At 49.5% G+C, this 17,399-nt stretch overlaps 1 protein-coding gene across 2 annotated transcripts; it reads left to right on the top strand.

The window, feature by feature from the left end:
- On the top strand, nt 1-17,264 carry TEX47 (testis expressed 47). 2 transcript variants are annotated; one of them, XM_084640838.1, is made up of 7 exons: nt 2,308-2,495; nt 4,910-4,979; nt 10,319-10,422; nt 13,668-13,732; nt 15,285-15,486; nt 16,016-16,175; nt 17,204-17,264. In XM_084640838.1, the coding sequence occupies exons 1-7, from the start codon at nt 2,373-2,375 to the stop codon at nt 17,239-17,241; spliced, it is 762 nt and encodes a 253-aa protein (XP_084496964.1). In that variant the 5' UTR covers nt 2,308-2,372; the 3' UTR covers nt 17,242-17,264. The 2 variants fall into 2 exon arrangements, with proteins under 2 accessions (XP_084496965.1, XP_084496964.1); XM_084640839.1 differs by lacking the exons at nt 2,308-2,495; nt 4,910-4,979 and adding an exon at nt 1-493.
- Nucleotides 17,265-17,399: the final 135 nt, after the last annotated feature.

The following is a 17,399-nucleotide window of genomic DNA, read 5'->3' as shown; positions in this document are numbered from 1 at the left end:
ATACAAGACAGCATAATTTCACTGTCAAGTGTGAGTGTATGGCTCAAAAAGTAAAACAGCATCAGTGTTGAACAATATAGTAGGCTTCTTAAATCCTTTCAGACAATAGTGTCAGGTGTTGGTAAAAAGGAGGACTTGTGGCACTTTAGAGACTAACAAATTTATTTGAGCATAAGCTTTTGTGAGCTACAGCTCACTTCATCAGACAGAGAGAGAGAGAGAGATGATCATATGTGTATAAGAGATTTTGACAGTATCCCTTTAATTTTTTTTAAAATAAATTTAGGTATTATTACAACCAGAGTATTTCATGAGCAACTTAATGTATTGTCCTTTTAAAAATCCCTTGCCCATGTTAATAAAAACATGTTTATTTATTACTCTGCATGGAGTAAGTCGGCCAGTGGGAAACTGCATCCACAGATTGCGGAATTCCAACCTAGTTTCCCGCCGGCTGTTTCCTTGGCCGCCCCGCAGCGAGTCGGAGCGAAGGGTGGGTTCGTTTGCTCCTGTGCCCGGGGGAGGCAATGGGATAAAACCTCAGCGAGGGGCTCACAGGCGCAGTAAAGAATAACTTCAGCCTCGCAAACTGCCGGAGTCCAAAGGCCCGGCCATTCCCCCGTGTCTCAGGCGCCCGGGAGCCCGCGCCGGCTGCGGTTTGCGGGGCTGGTCAGAGCCGGCAGCGGCTGCTGGGGTTTGCTGGGGTCGGGGTGGTCAGAGCCAGCAGCGGCCGTTGGGGTTTGCGGGCGGGGGGGGGGGCGGGCTGGTCAGAGCCGGCAGCGGCCGTTGGGGTTTGCGGGGGGGGGCCTGGTCAGAGCCGGCAGCGGCCGTTGGGGTTTGCGGGGGGGGGGCTGGTCAGAGCCAGCAGCGGCTGCTGGGGTTTGCGGGGGGGGCTGGTCAGAGCCAGCAGCGGCTGCTGGGGTTTGCGGGGGGGGGGGGCTGGTCAGAGACAGCAGCGGCTGCTGGGGTTTGCTGGGGTCGGGGTGGTCAGAGCCGGCAGCGGCCGTTGGGGTTTGCGGGGGGGGGGGGCTGGTCAGAGCCGGCAGCGGCCGTTGGGGTTTGCGGGGGGGGGGGGCGGGGCTGGTCAGAGCCGGCAGCGGCCGTTGGGGTTTGCGGGGGGGGGCGGGGCTGGTCAGAGCCGGCAGCGGCCGTTGGGGTTTGCGGGGGGGGGGGGGCTGGTCAGAGCCGGCAGCGGCCGTTGGGGTTTGCGGGGGGGGGGGCGGGCTGGTCAGAGCCGGCAGCGGCCGTTGGGGTTTGCGGGGGGGGGGGGCGGGCTGGTCAGAGCCGGCAGCGGCCGTTGGGGTTTGCGGGGGGGGGGGGCGGGCTGGTCAGAGCGGGCAGCGGCCGTTGGGGTTTGCGGGGGGGGGGCGGGCTGGTCAGAGCCGGCAGCGGCCGTTGGGGTTTGCGGGGGGGGGGGCGGGCTGGTCAGAGCCGGCAGCGGCCGTTGGGGTTTGCGGGGGGGGGGGCGGGCTGGTCAGAGCCGGCAGCGGCCGTTGGGGTTTGCGGGGGGGGGGGGCGGGGCTGGTCAGAGCCGGCAGCGGCCGTTGGGGTTTGCGGGGGGGGGGGGCGGGGCTGGTCAGAGCCGGCAGCGGCCGTTGGGGTTTGCGGGGGGGGGCGGGGCTGGTCAGAGCCGGCAGCGGCCGTTGGGGTTTGCGGGGGGGGGGCGGGGCTGGTCAGAGCCGGCAGCGGCCGTTGGGGTTTGCGGGGGGGGGCGGGGCTGGTCAGAGCCGGCAGCGGCCGTTGGGGTTTGCGGGGGGGGGCGGGGCTGGTCAGAGCCGGCAGCGGCCGTTGGGGTTTGCGGGGGGGGGGCGGGGCTGGTCAGAGCCGGCAGCGGCCGTTGGGGTTTGCGGGGGGGGGGCGGGGCTGGTCAGAGCCGGCAGCGGCCGTTGGGGTTTGCGGGGGGGGGCGGGGCTGGTCAGAGCCGGCAGCGGCCGTTGGGGTTTGCGGGGGGGGGGGGGCTGGTCAGAGCCGGCAGCGGCCGTTGGGGTTTGCGGGGGGGGGCGGGGCTGGTCAGAGCCGGCAGCGGCCGTTGGGGTTTGCGGGGGGGGGGCGGGGCTGGTCAGAGCCGGCAGCGGCCGTTGGGGTTTGCGGGGGGGGGGGCTGGTCAGAGCCGGCAGCGGCCGTTGGGGTTTGCGGGGGGGGGGGGCTGGTCAGAGCCGGCAGCGGCCGTTGGGGTTTGCGGGGGGGGGCTGGTCAGAGCCAGCAGCTGCGGCCGGGGGCGCTGAGTTCCCGCCCGCGTGAGGGCTCAGCCCCCCCCGGCCCCCGCCTCCCCCGGGCATGAGCGCGCGCCCCGCCCGCCGCGGGTCACGGCACCGGGCCGGCCGCCCCTCCCCCCCCCCGCCGGGCCGCTCTCTGGGGCGCTCGGGGCCGCCATGTCGGGCGCCCACCCGTCGCGGACGAAGGGGTCGGTCCGGGCCGAGTCCCTGGTGCCCGCCCTGATCCCGCGCAGCAACCTGCTCGGCGCCCTGGAGGAGAAGCGGCGGCTGCAGCTCAAGGTCCGCGCGGGAGGGGGCGAGAGGGGATTGCCCGACGCCCCCCGCCCCATTCCTCAATCCCCTCTCGCCCCCTCCCCCGCCTCCAACCCCCCACCCCATTCCTCAATCCCCCCTCGCCCCCTCCCCCAACCCCCACTCCCACACATTGCCCGACCCTCCCATTCCTCAATCCCCTCTCGCCCCCTCCCCCGCCTCCAACCCCCCCACCCCATTCCTCAATCCCCCCTCGCCCCCTCCCCCAACCCCCACACCCACACATTGCCCGACCCCCCCATTCCTCAATCCCCTCTCGCCCCCTCCCCCGCCTCCAACCCCCCACCCCATTCCTCAATCCCCCCTCGCCCCCTCCCCCAACCCCCACACCCACACATTGCCCGACCCTCCCATTCCTCAATCCCCTCTCGCCCCCTCCCCCGCCTCCAACCCCCCCACCCCATTCCTCAATCCCCCCTCGCCCCCTCCCCCAACCCCCACACCCACACATTGCCCGACCCTCCCATTCCTCAATCCCCCCTCGCCCCCTCCCCCAACCCCCACACCCACACATTGCCCGACCCCCCCATTCCTCAATCCCCTCTCGTCCCTTCCCCCAGCCTCCAACCCCCCCACCCCATTCCTCAATCCCCTCTCGTCCCCTCCCCCAGCCTCCAACCGCCCCCACCCCCACACGTTGCCCGACCCCCCCCATTCCTCATTCCCCTCTTGTCCCCTCTCCCAGCCTCCAACCCCCCCACCCCCACACGTTGCCCGACCCCCTCACCCCGTTCCTCAATCCCCCCTCGCCCCCTCCCTCAGCCTCCGCCCCCCCACACGTTGCCCGACCCCCCCCACCCCGTTCCTCAGTCCCCTCGCCCCCAGCCTCCGCCCCCCCCACGCCTGCACGTTGCCCGACCCCCCCACCCCGTTCCTCAGGCCCCTCTTGCCCCCTCCCCCAGCCTCCGCCCCCCCACACCTGCACGTTGCCCGACCCCCCCACCCCGTTCCTCAGTCCCCTCTCGCCCCCTCCCTTCAGCCTCCGCCCCCCCCACGCCCGCACATTGCCCGACCCCCTCCCACCCCGTTCCTCAGTGTGTGGGCGTAGGGGGGTGCAGGCTGGGGGGAGGGGGCAAGGGGGGATTGAGGAATGGGGTGGGGTGGTCGGGCATTGTGGGGGGGTGGGGGGGTGGAGGCTGGGGGAGGGGGCGAGACGGGATTGAGGAATGGGGTGGGGGGGTCGGGCAATGTGTGGGTGTGGGAGGGGTGGAGGCTGGGGGGAGGGGGTGAGAGTGGATTGAGGAATGAGGTGGGGGGTGGAGACTGGGGGAGGGAGGGGGAGAGAGATGGGGAGTTGGAGGAGGGGAGGGGGTGAGAGTTGGGGGCTGGAGTAGATTGGGGAGTGCGTGGGTGGGTGGGTAGAGGAGGCTGGGGGAGGGGGTAGTTGGAGGAGGGGCGGGTGGTAGTTTGGGCGAGGAGGGGGTGAGAGGTGGAGGAGGCTGGGGGAGGGGAAGAAGGGAGGGGTGGGTGGTGGTAGAGGAGACCGGGGGGGCTGTCCTCTAGCTTCTGCTGTTTTTGTCAGAGGAAGCAGGCCAGCTGTCGCCCCAGAGGCAGTGGCCTGTCCCTGCACCCCCCTCCCCACTAGAGAGCCCCATCGCTGCATGGGGCCCATAGACCACCTTACACCCTCAGGCCCACGGTTCTCTCCTCTGTCCCCCCACACCCTCTTCGCTGGAGCCTGTCGGCTGGCACCATTCCCAGCCAGGCCCTTGACTCCCTGCTGCCTGGTACAGAAACAACGCCCAGCTTATTTCTAACTCACTCCTCCATGGTGCCTGTGAGCCTTAGTAGGGGCTGGAGTCACCGCTTTGGGTCTCCGAGTGGGGACCAGGATTTTTTGTAGAGAGATGATAGATTGATAAATACATGCACCAGCTATTGGTAGGTCTCTTTCTTTGCAATGCCATTTTGCTCCCACAGACAGAGCTTTCTGAAACTGAATAATTTAGCCAAATGAGAGAAAGAAAGAGCCTGATTCTCTCCATTTTATGACCTTGTGCAGTCATTTACCCCTATGCAAGACAATGTACAATGCTACCAGGCCAGACTAGCAGTGGATTGCACCCATCTTGCACAGAGATAAATAACAGCATGAGGGCTCCTAGGTAGGATGGTAATACAAATAAGTTGCAAAACAGTGGAGAATCAGCCCCTAAAGAGTCTGGATTCCTTTCTGGTCCCACCTCTTCCCCACCTTTGCAGTGTGACCTTGGACATGTTACTTCTTTCCTTCCTTTCCCTTCTTTACAATGTAGTTGTTAGGTTAACTTCATCAATGCTTAGGAAGTGCTCAAATACTTGAGTAGTACACAGTTAAAAGTGATCAGTGCCTGTGAATAACAGCTTTTAGGTAAATATGTCTGGTTTTCTTTCCTGGCTAGAAGTTCCTGCTGCACAGGTTATTTTTTGTTGCCAAGCTATCAGAAAGAGCAGACAGGCAAGAGGTTACAGGTACAATAATATCTTTTCATCAATCTGCCTTTTGACTATTTAACTTGTAAGATACTTGCCCTGGGGATGCAGACTCTGGTAGGTGAGGAGTAGCAGAAATTTCAGGGCTACCCAGCAGAAACAGCTGCTCTCCTGGGTTCTATATAGTTCATTTAAAAAGTGAGGTTTCAGAGTAGCAGCCATGTTTGTCTGTATGCGCAAACCCCCCCTTCCCCCCTCCAAAAAACAGGAGTACTTGTGGCACCTTAGAGACAAACAAATTTATTAGAGCATAAGCTTTCGTGGGCTACAGCCCACTTCATCGGATGCATTGAATGGAACATATAGTAAGAAGATAGATATATACACACACGGAGAAGGTGGAATTTGCCATACAATTTGTAAGAGGCCACATGTTAAGTATCCTCACACCTTCTTGTCAACTGTCTAAATGTGCCATCTTGATTACCACTACAAAAGTTTTTTTTCTCCTGCTGATAATAGCTCATCTTAATTAATTAGCCTCTTAGCCCTGGTCTACACTAGGAGTTGAGGTCGAATTTAGCAGCATTAAATTGATTTAACCCTGCACGCATCCACACGACGAAGTCCTTTTTTTCGACTTAAAGGGCTCTTAAAATCGATTTCCTTACTCCACCCCCGACAAGGGGATTAGCGCTGAAATCGGCCTTGCCGGGTCAAATTTGGGGTACTGTGGATGCAATTAGATGGTATTGGCCTCCGGGAGCTATCCCAGAGTGCTCCGTTGTGACTGCGCTGGACAGCACTCTGAACTCAGATGCACTGGCCAGGTAGACAGGAAAAGGCCCGCGAACTTTTGAATTTCATTTCCTGTTTGGCCAGCGTGGCAAGCTGCAGGTGAGTGCAGAGCTCATCAGCAGAGGTGACCATGCAGAGCTCATCAGCAGAGGTGACCGTGATGGAGTCCCAGAATCGCAAAAGAGCCCCAGCATGGACCAAACGGGAGGTACGGGATCTGATTGCTGTATGGGGAGAGGAATCCGTGCTATCAGAAGTCTGTTCCAGTTTTCGAAATGCCAAAACATTTGTCAAAATCTCCCAGGGCATGAAGGACAGAGGCCATAACAGGGACACGAAGCAGTGCCGCGTGAAACTTAAGGAGCTGAGGCAAGCTTACCAGAAAACCAGAGAGGCAAACGGCCGCTCCGGGTCAGAGCCCCAAACATGCTGCTTCTATGATGAGCTGCATGCAGTTTTAGGGGGTTCAGCCACCACTACCCCAACCGTGTTGTTTGACTCCTTCAGTGGAGATGGAGGCAACACGGAAGCAGGTTTTGGGGACTAGGAAGATAGCTCACAGCAAGCAAGCGGAGAAACCGGTTTTCCCGACAGCCAGGAACTGTTTTTCATCCTGGACCTGGAGCCAGTGCCCCCCAAACCCACCCAAGGCTGCCCCCTGGACCCACCAGGCGGAGAAGGGACCTCTGGTGAGTGTACCTTTTTAAATACTATACATGGTTTAAAAGCAAGCGTGTTTAATGATTAATTTGCCCTGGCATTCTCAGCTCTCTTGGATGTACTCCCAATGCCTTTGCAAAAGGTTTCTGGGGAGGGCAGCCTTATTCTGTCCACCATGGTAGGACACTTTACCACTCCAGCCTAGTAGCACGTACTCGGGAATCATTGTAGAACAAAGCATTGCAGTGTATGTTTGCTGGCGTTCAAACAACATCCCGTTCTTTATCTCTCTGTGTTATCCTCAGAGGAGTGATATCATTCATGGTCACCTGGTTGACATAGGGTGCTTTTCTTAAGGGGACATTCAGAGGTGCCCTTTCCTGCTGGGCTGTTTGCCTGTGGCTGAACAGAAATGTTCCCCGCTGTTAGCCACAGGGAGGGGGGAGGGGCTAGCCACGTGGTGGGGGTAGGCAAAACGCGACCTTGTAACAAAAGCACATGTGCTATGTATGTAATGTTAACAGCAAGGTTTACTGTGAAAGAGTGTACCCATTGTTCTATAAAATGTGTCTTTTTAAATATCACTGTCCCTTTTTTTTCCTCCACCAGCTGCATGTGTTTCAATGATCACAGAATCTTCTCCTTCCCAGAGGCTAGTGAAGATTAGAAGGCGAAAAAAACACACTTGCGATGAAATGTTCTCTGAGCTCATGCTGTCCTCCCACACTGACACTCCATCTGTCTTTTACATCTTTGGCTAGCAGCAGACGGCGCAGTAGGACTGCTAGCCATCCTCATGTCCTGCCTGCCTGGCAGAAGATGGTGCAATAGGATTACTAGCCATCCTCATCTCCTGCCTGCTCGCCATAAGATGGTACAATAGGACTGCCGGCAGGACTAAAGAGGATGATCTGGTCGAGTCACTCCTAATTTAGTCCCTGCACCCATGTCTGCCCAGGCGCTCCTGACCGACCTTACCAAGGCTGCCAGGAGCACCTCGGACACGATGACAATGGTTATCAGGCCTATTTTTCCGTCTGCTGCCACAAGGCAATGGGTTGCTCTATCAGTACCACATCTGCCAGCACCACATCTGCCAGCACCCAGGAGACGTACGGTGACAGTGAGCTGAGCGGGCTCCATGCTTGCCGTGGTATCTGCACAGGTGACTCAGGAAAAAAGGTGCAAAACGATTGTCTGCCGTTGCTTTCACGGAGGGAGGGCCTGACGACATGTACCCAGAACCACCCGCGACAATGTTTTTTGCCCCATCAGGCATTGGGATCTCAACCCAGAATTCCAATGGGCGGCGAAGACTGCAGAAACTGTGGGATAGCTACCCACAGTGCAACGCTCCAGAAGTCGACGCTTGCCTCGGTACTGTGGAAGCACTCCACCGAGTTAATGCACTTAGAGCATTTTGTGTGGGGACACACACAATCGACTATATAAAAACGATTTCTAAAAAACCAACTTCTATAAATTTGACCTAATTTCGTAGTGTAGACATACCCTTACTGTTTGTATGGCAAATTCCACCTTCTCTGTATGTGTATATATATATATATATCTTCTTACTATATGTTCCATTCAATGCATCCAGTGAAGTGGGCTGTAGCCCACGAAAGGTTATGCTCTAATAAATTTGTTAGTCTTTAAGGTGCCACAAGGACTCCTGGTTTTTTTTAAAAGTGAGGATAGAGTTCCCAATACAGCTTTAATGACAACTAAATAACGACCACTTCAGACCTGGCATGGGAGAATACACCAGTCTCTTTGGCTCCTATAATAAAGCTAAACTGCCTTTAAGGTAAGTCCAGATATATTGCTGATCCTGAAAGGAATTAACTTTATGACCACCAAGACCAGGTTTATTCATTGCTGAAGTAATTAGAGGCTGGTAGAACAAAGCTTGCTGTACAAATACATTTCTCATTTATGCCATTATAAATCATAAATTCGTCTGCATACCTATCCCCTAACACCTAGAGCAAACCTGTGATATCAGGTAAAAGACGCACTTTTAAAGTGCTGCTGCCTGTTTCCCACCCTCCCAGCCCTTTCTTCCTATCATAGAATCATAGAATATCAGGGTTGGAAGGGACCCCAGAAGGTCATCTAGTCCAACCCCCTGCTCAAAGCAGGACCAATTCCCAGTTAAATAAGTCCTAAGTCCACAAAGCTCTCAGGGCCCTGTCTGTTGTTGTCAGCCACACACCAGCGTCATGGCTGAAGAGGACCTGAATCCATTGTTTTCACAGCTTCATCACCAACAAGGAAAAGATGAGCACCGTGACCTCACTTTATTTTGAAGACAGTGGAACTAAGTATTGTGAATTAAGCAGCACCGCTTGGATTTAAATCCAATGCATCATGTATGCAGAGGGGGCAGGGATGGCTGCAGTATATGTTAAAGAAAGATAGCAGCCTTTCAACATACCCTTTTTTTTTTGGTATGACAAGTGATAAATACAAACAGTTTAAAAAAAAACAAACCCTCAACACACCAATTACTTCATAACCCTAACTGGAGAAGAAGTGTGTGAAAGTAGTTAACATTTCCTTCTGCTATCACACCATGGTAGTGGTTTCGGTGATTCATTAAATCATTTCTTCTCTACAGTAGGTGGTGATTTTTCAGTTACACACCAGAGGGAGCTGGCTTTGTCCTCAAAGAGATCAGACTTGGCATGAACTCCAAATAAAATATGGAAAGTAGCAGTTACTGTGATGCATTCACAGTGGTGTAACAGTTGAAGATTTATGCTGCTATGGTCAGGGACAGCCCCTAGATGTCAGCCTGATCATCCTCTTGAGCAGAAGCTTCTGTGAGCTACAGCTCACTTCTAATTCCATACCTAGCGTTTTATTTTTTCCCCCCTTTCTTTCAGTTTTTTTTGTTAAGCATCCGTCCAAAGCTGTAACCACTACACAGTTATAGCAAATGTTTCATACAAAGGGTAAGTAACCTACAGATAATGGACTGGCAATAAAGCAGTAGTCTATTTACAGGGTGGGAGTACAGATGAACCTACCATTTGGTTAGATACTAATGCAATAAAAAGTTATCACTTGTCAAGAGTCCTTGCTTAGTACTAAATACTGGAGCAAATGAGAGCACAGCTATCAATAAGCAACCCTGAAGGGAACGGGGAGATCTTTATTTTCAGAGCAGGAGACTGATTCTATGACCTACATTCAATTATGTAGGTCATAGAATGGTTTCAACTCTGAAACCATTCAATTATGACTGTTTCTGTTAAACCAAATGATTAGTATATGTATATTGAATACCTTGATGAATGAGGATGCAGTAGTTATTGGTGCCTTTATCAAACAGCTACACATTTAGCTGCAACAGCCAGAGGCAAGGATTCTTATCCATGTGGATTTGTAAAACTCCCACAGAGTTATTTCTAAAGCATTCCCAACCCGTATGGCCTTTGGGTGCTGCACAGTTAAAAAAAACAACCACAACAACAAAGACAGAGCTAAGCATTCAATGCAACAATTGTTAGGGGAAATTCTGGGCACTCTTTGCTACATGCCTCAGCTAATACACCAAGTACAACAGTTTTAGGTGAACCATGTTAAGATTAAGCCTATTGCTGAAATGTTATATTAATTATATTAGCCATTAATCAATCTGATTAGCTGGCCCCAATTTTACTGAATATGATACTTGAGCAAAGCCATTTTCAAAAAACCTAGGGAGTCTTGTGCCTATAGGAAGAGAATAGACTCCCAAGCCAATGACTATTTTTAATGTTTCTTCTTAGATTTAAAGAGTCAGCTCACTCACTGCATTTTTGATGGCCTCTGACATTATGACTATAGCATAGGGTGAGGTGAAATGCTAGTTTTCTGAAGTTGTACACTATATTCCCACATGACAGCCAATCCTGTGTTTTTTAAATAAGGTTACCATGAAAGACTGTTTCAGAACATATTAAAATACCACCTTGGAGAACCAGTCTCAGGTCTACTTCTCCTCTATCCCAGCTCCATTCTTCATATACTAGAGGTAGGTTAAGTAAATCTCCTTGGGTAATACATTCTATAAGCTTGTGGGCCTCCCACAGTGAAAGCTGTATCCTTGATTCTTGTGCAAACACCCTGGGTGCTATCTGTCCAACCATCCCTGTCAACCCTAGCTGATGTAGTGAATGTAGTGCAAGGCAGGCTCTAAGGGTCTAGTTCATTTAAGGCTTTAAAAAAAAGGACTAGAACCTTAAAATTAGGGCGGTCAAGCAATTAAAATAATCGTGATTAACTGCATGATTAAAAAAATTAATTGGATCATACTGTTAAACAATAGAATGCCATTTATTTTATTTATTACAAATATTTGCACTGTAAAAACGATAAAAGAAATCATATTTTCAATTCACCTCATACAAGAACTGTAATGCAATCTCTTTATCGTGAAAGTGCAGCTTACAAATGTAGATTTTTTTTTGTTACAGAACTGCATTCAAAAATAAAACTGTAAAACTTTCAAGCCTTAAATTTTGACTGAACTCCTTGGGGGAGAATAGTATGTCTCCTGCTCTGTTTTACCCGCATTCTGCCATATATTTCATGTTATAGCAGTCTCCGGTGAGGACCCAGCATATACTGTTCATTTTAAGAACACTTTCACTGCAGATTTGACAAAACACAAAGAAGGTACCAATATGAGATTTCTAAAGATAGCTACACCACTCGACTCAAGGTTTAAGAATCTGAAGTGCCTTCCAAAATCTGAGAGAGACGACGTGTGGAAAATGCTTTCAGAAATCTTAAAAGAGCAACACTCTGATGTGGAAATTACAGAACCCGAACCACCAAAAAAAGAAAATCAACCTTCTGCTGGTTTCAGAGTAACAGCCGTGTTAGTCTGTATTCGCAAAAAGAAAAGGAGTACTTGTGGCACCTTAGAGACTAACTGTCACGGTTCCTCCCCCACTCTGAACTCTAGGGTACAGATGTGGGGACCTGCATGAAAACCTCCTAAGCTTATCTTTACCAGCTTAGGTCAAAACTTCCCCAAGGTACAAAATATTACACCCGTTGTCCTTGGACTGGCCGCTACCACCACCAAACTAATACTGGTTACTGGGGAAGAGCTGTTTGGACGCGTCCTCCCCCCCAAAATACTTCCCAAAACCCTGCACCCCACTTCCTGGACAAGGTTTGGTAAAAAGCCTCACCAATTTGCCTAGGTGACTACAGACCCAGACCCTTGGATCTTAAGAACAATGAACAATCCTCCCAACACTTGCACCCCCCCTTTCCTGGGAAATGTTGGATAAAAAGCCTCACCAATTTGCAGAGGTGACCACAGACCCAAATCCTTGGATCTGAGAACAATGAAAAAGCATTCAGTTTTTTACAAGAAGACTTTTAATAAAAAATAGAAGTAAATAGAAATAAAGAAATCCCCCCTGTAAAATCAGGATGGTAGATATCTTACAGGGTAATTAGATTCCAAAACATAGAGAACCCCTCTAGGCAAAACCTTAAGTTACAAAAAAGATACACAGACAGAAATAGTTATTCTATTCAGCACAATTCTTTTCTCAGCCATTTAAAGAAATCATAATCTAACACATACCTAGCTAGACTACTTACTAAAAGTTCTAAGACTCCATTCCTGTTCTGTCCCTGGCAAAACCAGCATACAGACAGACCCAGACCCTTTGTTTCTCTCCCTCCTCCCAGCTTTTGAAAGTATCTTGTCTCCTCATTGGTCATTTTGGTCAGGTGCCAGCGAGGTTACCTTTAGCTTCTTAACCCTTTACAGGTGAGAGGAGCTTTCCCCTGGCCAGGAGGGATTTCAAAGGGGTTTACCCTTCCCTTTATATTTATGACACTAACCAATTTATTAGAGCATAAGCTTTCGTGAGCTACAGCTCACTTCATCAGATGCATATCGTGGAAACTGCAGCAGACTTTATATACACACAGAGAATATGAAACAATACCTCCTCCCACCCCACTGTCCTGCTGGTAATAGCTTATCTAAAGAGATCATCAGGTGGGCCATTTCCAGCACAAATCCAGGTTTTCTCACCCTCCACCCCCCCACACAAATTCACTCTCCTGCTGGTGATAGCCCATCCAAAGTGACAACTCTTTACACAATGTGCATGACAATCAAGTTGAGCTATTTCCTGCACAAATCCAGGTTTTCTCACATCCCCCCACCCCCATACACACACAAACTCACTCTCCTGCTGGTAATAGCTCATCCAAACTGACCACTCTTCAAGTTTAAATCCAAGTTAAACCAGAACATCTGGGGGGGTGGGGTAGGAAAAAACAAGAGGAAACAGGCTACCTTGCATAATGACTTAGCCACTTAACCTTCTGCTGGTGGCATCTGCCTCAGATGATGAAAGTGAACATGCATGAGTCTGCACTGCTTTGGATCGTTATTGAGCAGAACCCATCATCAGCATGATCGCATATCCTCTGGCATGGTGGTTGAAGATGATGGGACATATGAATCTTGAGCGCGTCTGGCATGTAAATATCTTGTGACGCCGGCTACAACCATGCCATGCAAATGTCTGTTCTCACTGTCAGGTGACATTGTTGGCTGAGTGACTGCCTGAACAAGAAGTAGGACTGAATGGATTTGTAGGTTCTAAAGTTTTACATTTTTATTTTTAATGCAGTTTTTTGGTACATAATTCTACATTTGTAAGTTCAACTTTCATGAGCGATATTGCATTAACAGTTCTTATATATGGTGAACTTAAAAATATTTTTACAGTGCAAATATTTGTAAAAAAAATAAAGTGAGCACTGTACACTTCGTGTTCTGTGTTGTAACTGAAATCAATATATTTGAAAATGTAGAAAACATCCAAAAATATGTAATAAATTTCAGTTGGTATTCTATTGTTTAACAGTGCGATTAAAACTTCAATTAATCGTGTGAGTTAACTGTGATGAATCTACAGCCCTACTGGTGGGGTTAGTGACTGAGAATCAGTTGTCTCTAGGACTGTCCATGTTGTTCCAATCTATTCAAGTAATGCCCCCAATTTGCAATTCTGAGTGAAGAAGACGGGACAACATTCTCTGTAGAGTCCATCAGTACCAGAGGGAATAGTGCCCCCCAGCTCTGGCTGAGCACTTGAACTTTGCAGTGTTTCCACCTCAGCATCTATGATCCAGCTTGGAAGCTCATCATACACCAATACCATCTGATCAGTTATTTTTATATTCAGTTGTTTTTTACACTGAACCTTTGTAACAACCCCACTTTTTCCTTTGCAGTCCTCCAGCGGCACATTATATCATATCCTCCAAGCTCTAGCTTCTCTCCAGAAGCAAGGCTCTTGGTAAGTGTTTCAGAAGAGCTCAAAGAAACCAGCTCATGTGGAAGTAACTTTTAATGCAGGAATGACAATGAATTTGTTAGGGTTAAAATGAGCATTCAGTATAATTATTAGAGAGAAATAGCTTAGTATTTCCCCCTGCTGAACACTGAGAGACCATGGAGTGGGTTACGTTTTAATTTTAGTGTGAAAAATATTTTCCTCATTTAGATTTATCTGTATTTATCCTTCCTTGTTCTTCAGGTGCCATGTGCCTCTTTCTTTTGAAAGGAGGAATGGCTCTTTTCCTCCTCTTCAGTATCCCATACAAAACTGGATAGGTGGGAATGAGTACTAAGAAAGTTGGCAAACTCCTCCATTGAAATTTCTCTGTTTTCCTTGGACTTCAGTTGTTTGCAGTTCTCCTGCCCTCTGAGATCCAATGCCTAGCATTTAATTTGGCTGTACAGTTTCCAAATTGTGCTTTGAACAAGAACAGGTATGACATTGTGTGCTCCACTAGCCACTGGGTGGCACCTTCTTCTGGCAATTAGCTCTGCCTAGTTCAGCACCCCCTTCTCTTCCCTTGTTGCAGCTCTCCTCCCACTCAGAATTGCAGCATGCTGCTTCGTGACTCAGCCCTCTGCCCAGCTCACTGTTTTTCCCTCTTCAGGGGGGTCTTTCAAAGCCTTTTGCCACCAACAGTGTCATGCAATCCTCACACCCACTGCTTTAACTGGGTCACTCCTGCATTGACTCAGGCAGCCTTCCAATTCACTGCCTCAGGCTGTGCCACTCTGCAGCAGGTGGCAGAGGGACCCAGGCCTGCCCTCTGCCCTGGGTTCGAGTCTAGGACTCTCAACAAGCAATCAAGGTGTGTGTCTATATCAACTTTACTGCTCTCACCCACCATGCATCTTCTCCCCCTTCCTTCTCCCTTCCTGCAGGCTTCCTCGCTGCTGCTCCCCACACTGTTGCTGCCTTCCTGGCTTTATGAAAGCCCTGCATGTTCCCTCAATCTTGAGCCTTCTTCTAATTAGCTCCCTCCACACAGCCTAAATATCCCCAATTCACAGCTTAATTGGGTGATTGAGCCCACCTGGCCTAATTCAGCTCTTGCAGTGGCAGCTTGGAGAGTACACCCCAGCACAAGATGCAGTAAAGGAGACACTATTAACATGCTGAAAATATCTCAGGCATTTGCTTTCATTTTGTAATTGACTGCTGTCCTAGTCAAACTCATCAGATGTATAAACTTTTACCAGTCAAAACCACACATCTATAATATATAAATATAAAACCACACCCCACAGTATATAATTACTCTTCAAGATAAGAGCCTTAAGATGTGGTAAGATAAGGAGACCATATCAACAGTTAGATCCAAAATAGAACTAGGTGATCACTAATATAGGCAGGAAGTTTAAAAAAAAATTATGTTAAAAATAGCGATGGTCTATATGATGCAAGTAATCAAACATTGCCAGTTTATGAAATACACCATGTCTGGTCAGAAACCTTTTATGTGTACAGAAGAATGATGGAATTCAGACTACAGCTAACTTTCTTCACTTAGTGCTTTGTTACAGGAAATTAAGATTTTAGTGGTGTCACATAACATCCCAACCAGGCTCTTCCTGCAGTGGTATGTCACAATGGTGATACTGCCTGTGACATACCTGGAAGATGTGACACAATCAGAGTCTACAGAAGAGGTGGTCACTGAATGTCTTACACTCCTCCTCAAACTGGGAACATACCTTTCAAAGACTTTTAAGGTGAAACTTACATTAAAATAGAATGTTCAAGTTACTATTCTAAATTAACTTTTTTTCAAAACTATATGAGTTTACTAATGCAAATAAGTCCTGGTTTAGTCTCATCTTGCTGTGCATCGACCTGCCTTTCTCCTTGGACTCTAGAATGGTGTAGTGAGAGGAATGAAGAAAACACTGGGCTTTTATTTCAAACCTCGGTCTTCCGAACTACACCGGCTTATTTGGTGCAGCCACTGGTGACACCTTTTCAGTCCATCACTGACTGCATTAACAAGCTGAAAACCATACAAATTTCATTCTTGAACCTCATGGGCTAAGCTACCCTCTAAATTCTGGTTACCCAGCTCAGCCTGATCCATTGTTCTGAGCAGAGCAAGAACACCACTTGTAAATAGGGAAGATAAATCAGATATGCTTCCTTTAGCACATTCCCTTCGTTGGGGGATAGGAATGCCCTGGGTGTATTTAATGAATTTGTAACATAAAAGTCTAACTGCGCTGAAGTACTATAATTTTATTTCACACACAGGTGAGCAGTAAGGGACTCGGTGACAATCTACACACCCTTGTTCCAGAACTTCTAATCCCAGCAGAAACAATTAACTACTTGTGCAAGGCAAAAGAATTTATGAGTCCAGAAGCATTTCTGAAAATGTATAACAATCCTTTACAGCCTGCCATGGCTTCAGGTACTTCTGCAGTTTTACAAGGCAATTAGTTGGGATGAATTGTTTAGAGGGCAGATAGTACAAAACACGAACCCTATGGAACCAAACTTCTAGCTCACATAATGGTGAATTTATGGGAAAGTATAGGGATGCTAACAGGTAGTGGAACCTGGAGAATTACTGTAATTGAGTGTACCTATTAACAAGAGATTCCTTCCCTGTTAAGAACTCTTCTAAACAAATGTTGCCTTTTAAAGTTATTCCATGAAGTCACCACCTCCTCTGAAAATATTTAATATTGTCCTTTCACAAGTACAGTAATGAGCTTTTCATTCCAGCTGCAGCATGTGATTGTGTGCCTGAGGGGCACAAGATTAGAATCTTGACCTGATGCTTAGTCTTAGTGGTAACACCATCTCCTCCCCTTTTAGGGGCTCAATAGGAGTGGACATTTAATGCTTCTGATTAGACCCTCCAACTGTGCATATTGAAGGGGGGGGGGAGAGAGAAGAGCGCAAAACTCAGTCTTGGAGGAAAAATCAGAAGTAAAGGTGGTTTCACAAGAACTGTTGCCCATTTTGTTCATCACAGTGACACGGGTCCCTGCAATTGTCACCATGTTGCTTATAGCTCTGCCCCTCCCAATCCAGCCAGGAAAGGTGGCTAGGAATGCAAGCTGCTTTCCTGAAAGGATGCTCAAGACCTTTTCTGCTCTGTGAGGGGAGCAGTGAGGCTAAGTAGATGGGGGAAGCCTTGCTCCAGAACCTACATTAGAATAAGCTTGTTTTCAATGTGGGAGACAAAGCCATTCTGAAATACACCACTCCTATCCCCCTACAGTACTAGAGGGCTGCAGGACTGAAGTGTAATCCACAAGGCCTATAAGAGGTAGCATGTTCCCCCAATTAACCCAAAGGGCTAGTCTGATATTTTGACTAACAGGGGCTAGTTTGAGTTGCAGGGTTAAAGAAATCACTTTCAGCTGCTTGTATGAATATTGGCTCAATTCCATTTCAATGATTAAGGCTTTCATCTTTTCTTCCTCACAGAAACTGTGTGGCCTACCCCTTGTCACTTGTATCCATGATACACTAAAGTACTTCCTCCTTAGCATTATGTCATGTTTTCATTATTTACAAAACACGCTTCAAGGCCCCCTTGAATTCTACAAGTAACAACGTGAACAAGCTACCATGAATGCTGGATCCACTTATCTTTTAGAGACCATGCACTTTTAACCTGACA

Source organism: Lepidochelys olivacea (genome assembly GCF_965140295.1).
Source record: "Lepidochelys olivacea isolate rLepOli2 genome assembly, chromosome: 10".
Lineage (NCBI taxonomy): Eukaryota > Metazoa > Chordata > Testudines > Cheloniidae > Lepidochelys > Lepidochelys olivacea.
Note: the sequence above shows the minus strand (reverse complement) of the source record. Positions and strands in the feature narration are given on the sequence as shown.

Excerpts from the sequence above, each read along its gene's own strand:
- TEX47 (XM_084640838.1), top strand. The coding sequence starts at position 2,373 with ATGTCGGGCGCCCACCCGTCGCGGACGAAGGGGTCGGTCCGGGCCGAG. Across the intron at positions 13,733-15,284 it reads CTCCAGAAGCAAGGCTCTTG|TGCTTTGTTACAGGAAATTA; the intron begins GTAAGTGTTTCA and ends TTCTTCACTTAG. Across the intron at positions 16,176-17,203 it reads ACAGCCTGCCATGGCTTCAG|AAACTGTGTGGCCTACCCCT; the intron begins GTACTTCTGCAG and ends TCTTCCTCACAG.